At 21.6% G+C, this 2219-nt stretch overlaps 2 protein-coding genes across 3 annotated transcripts in view; one reads left to right on the plus strand and one right to left on the minus strand.

The window, feature by feature from the left end:
• LOC116186010 overlaps positions 1-882 on the plus strand; it is a 1483-nt gene extending 601 nt beyond the window's left edge. Inside the window, 1 exon segment of the mRNA XM_031512031.1 lies at positions 582-882. Coding sequence (XP_031367891.1) covers positions 582-734 — 153 coding nt within the window. The 3' untranslated portion in view covers positions 735-882.
• LOC102677440 (protein neuralized) overlaps positions 1-2219 on the minus strand; it is a 181030-nt gene that overhangs the window by 38807 nt on the left and 140004 nt on the right. The window lies entirely within an intron of this gene.

A 2219-nucleotide genomic window follows, 5' to 3' on the forward strand; every position in this document is an offset into this window, starting at 1 on the left:
CTCACCTTGCAGATATCTCGTTGATAAGTAGTTATTTTATCTACCATTGATTGTTACTTCAGAGAAAACCGTTACACAACGATAAGCGCGAAACTTCGGCACGAGTTATAAGGGTCGAATTCGTGCAGTCAGTAATTGGTATTATCGCGATACGAAAATTATCGATAAAAAAGAATATAGTTAAAACAATGATAACATGCATTAGATTACCAATCAAGCTTATTCATTTTTCAAATTATAAAGAATATTAATCAAAAAAATTTATTTATTGATTATTTTATTATATTTTTCAATTATTTTATAAATTCTCATTCATTAGAATTTATTTATAATCTTTTTATTATAGTTTTTATTTTTTATTTTTTATACAAATATAAATTTTAAATTATGTGAGTATTCTTTTTTTATAAGATCTAATTACTCTTAAAAAAAATGATAGGATATTTATTCAAATATAATACAAACATCGTTAAAAAAAAGAATATTGAATCGAAAACTCGAATCTTTCTTAACTTAAATCTAAATTTTTTTAAAAACGATTTTTATCAAAGGCAGTTGTATACGTATTACGTATATTACAGACGTCGTGCAAGCGTACAAGAAGGAGCGTGTATGTCGCAGCTGCAGCTGCTTGCAAGAGCGGAACACTGGGCTTTGGGGATGGCAACGGTTGTGCACCACCTGGCCTTAGGAAGCCAGCACCGGGCCTCAACATTGGCGTAGACTTTACTTGAAATGAATGAACGGAAAAAGGGGAATAGGAGACAAGCATAATAGAGCGGCGACTTTCGAAATTCCGGCACCCTCTTGAATAGTCTGAGAATCTTGTAAAAATCGATCAATTACTGTAATAGATATAAGAAACTAAAATTTATTATTGCTATTAATTTTAAATGATTAAAAATTAATTGGAGAATATAACTTCTAAGATAAATGAGTTTGTTGATTTAATAAATCAAATAATTCAAATAGATTTGTTAATTAAATTGATTAGATTTTAATATCAATCAATTGGAAATTTCAATCAAACAATTTTTAATTAATAATGTAATTAATAATGTATGAAAAAGCGACAAAAAGAGTATTATATGTATATTTAATTTCGCTAATTATTTATTAATTAATTATATTAAATCCATTTATTTTTATTATATATTATAATTATAAATATTTTTGTTATTTTATAATAAAATTAATTAATTTGATATTTTATATTATTATATAATATTATGATTAAAAATAATCTAATAGAATTCAAATTGATTTTAATTTTTCTATTTTAGTTGGAATATTTACATTTGTAATATTAATTTTAAATCATCTAAATATTAATTATTATAAGTAAATATCAAACTCACATCTTACATTTTATTGGTATTATATAGTGAATATAGAAGAACTATTAATTATAATAATAAAATATCTGGTTATTAATTATAAAAAAAATATCTAAATTAAATATTTAGTTTCAATTATTCGATATGTAATAAAAAAATAAGACTATAATTTTTAATTAAATAGATAATACTTTTATTATTTTATTTTATTTTATTTTATTATTTTATTATTCTAAAATACCATAATTTATATTTTTTTATAAGTTGATATTTTATGCACTAATGTAAACGAAAAGTTTCATTAATAGATGGCTTCATTACATTACACTCAATTTACCGCAAATAATGCAACGCAAATTTCCCTGCTTTATGAGATAACTTTCACGGAGCATTACTATACTTGATCGCATTAATAGTCCGGAGGATAATAAGTCTTAACTGAATTAAGGATAGCGGGAATTGTAGTAGACACGGCTGCTTAATAGAAACATTCTATGTTCACATATTCTCGTACTACCCTTGAAAAAAATATTGTAATCAATTTTAAAATTCGTGTATATCTTTTATGACATAAAATTATGAAATAGTGAAATAATAGAAGAACAAAATAATTCTTATAATTTAAAATTGAAATTTCAAAAAAAAAAATTTAAAGATGTTGAAAATATATTTTGGAATATTTTTGTGAGAATGTAATATATAATTGTTAAAAAAATTAATTGAAAATTCTTTCTTATTAGATATATTAATTAATAGTTACTTTTATATAATTTATATATATAATATATTAATATATTATATAATATATTATATATATAATATATTATTTATTTTTATATAATTTTTATTTATTAAAGATTTACATTAAAAAAATATATACAT

The sequence above is a fragment of the Apis dorsata genome, unplaced genomic scaffold (genome assembly GCF_000469605.1).
Source record: "Apis dorsata unplaced genomic scaffold, Apis dorsata 1.3 scaffold_381, whole genome shotgun sequence".
In the NCBI taxonomy this organism is placed as follows: Eukaryota; Metazoa; Arthropoda; class Insecta; order Hymenoptera; family Apidae; genus Apis; species Apis dorsata.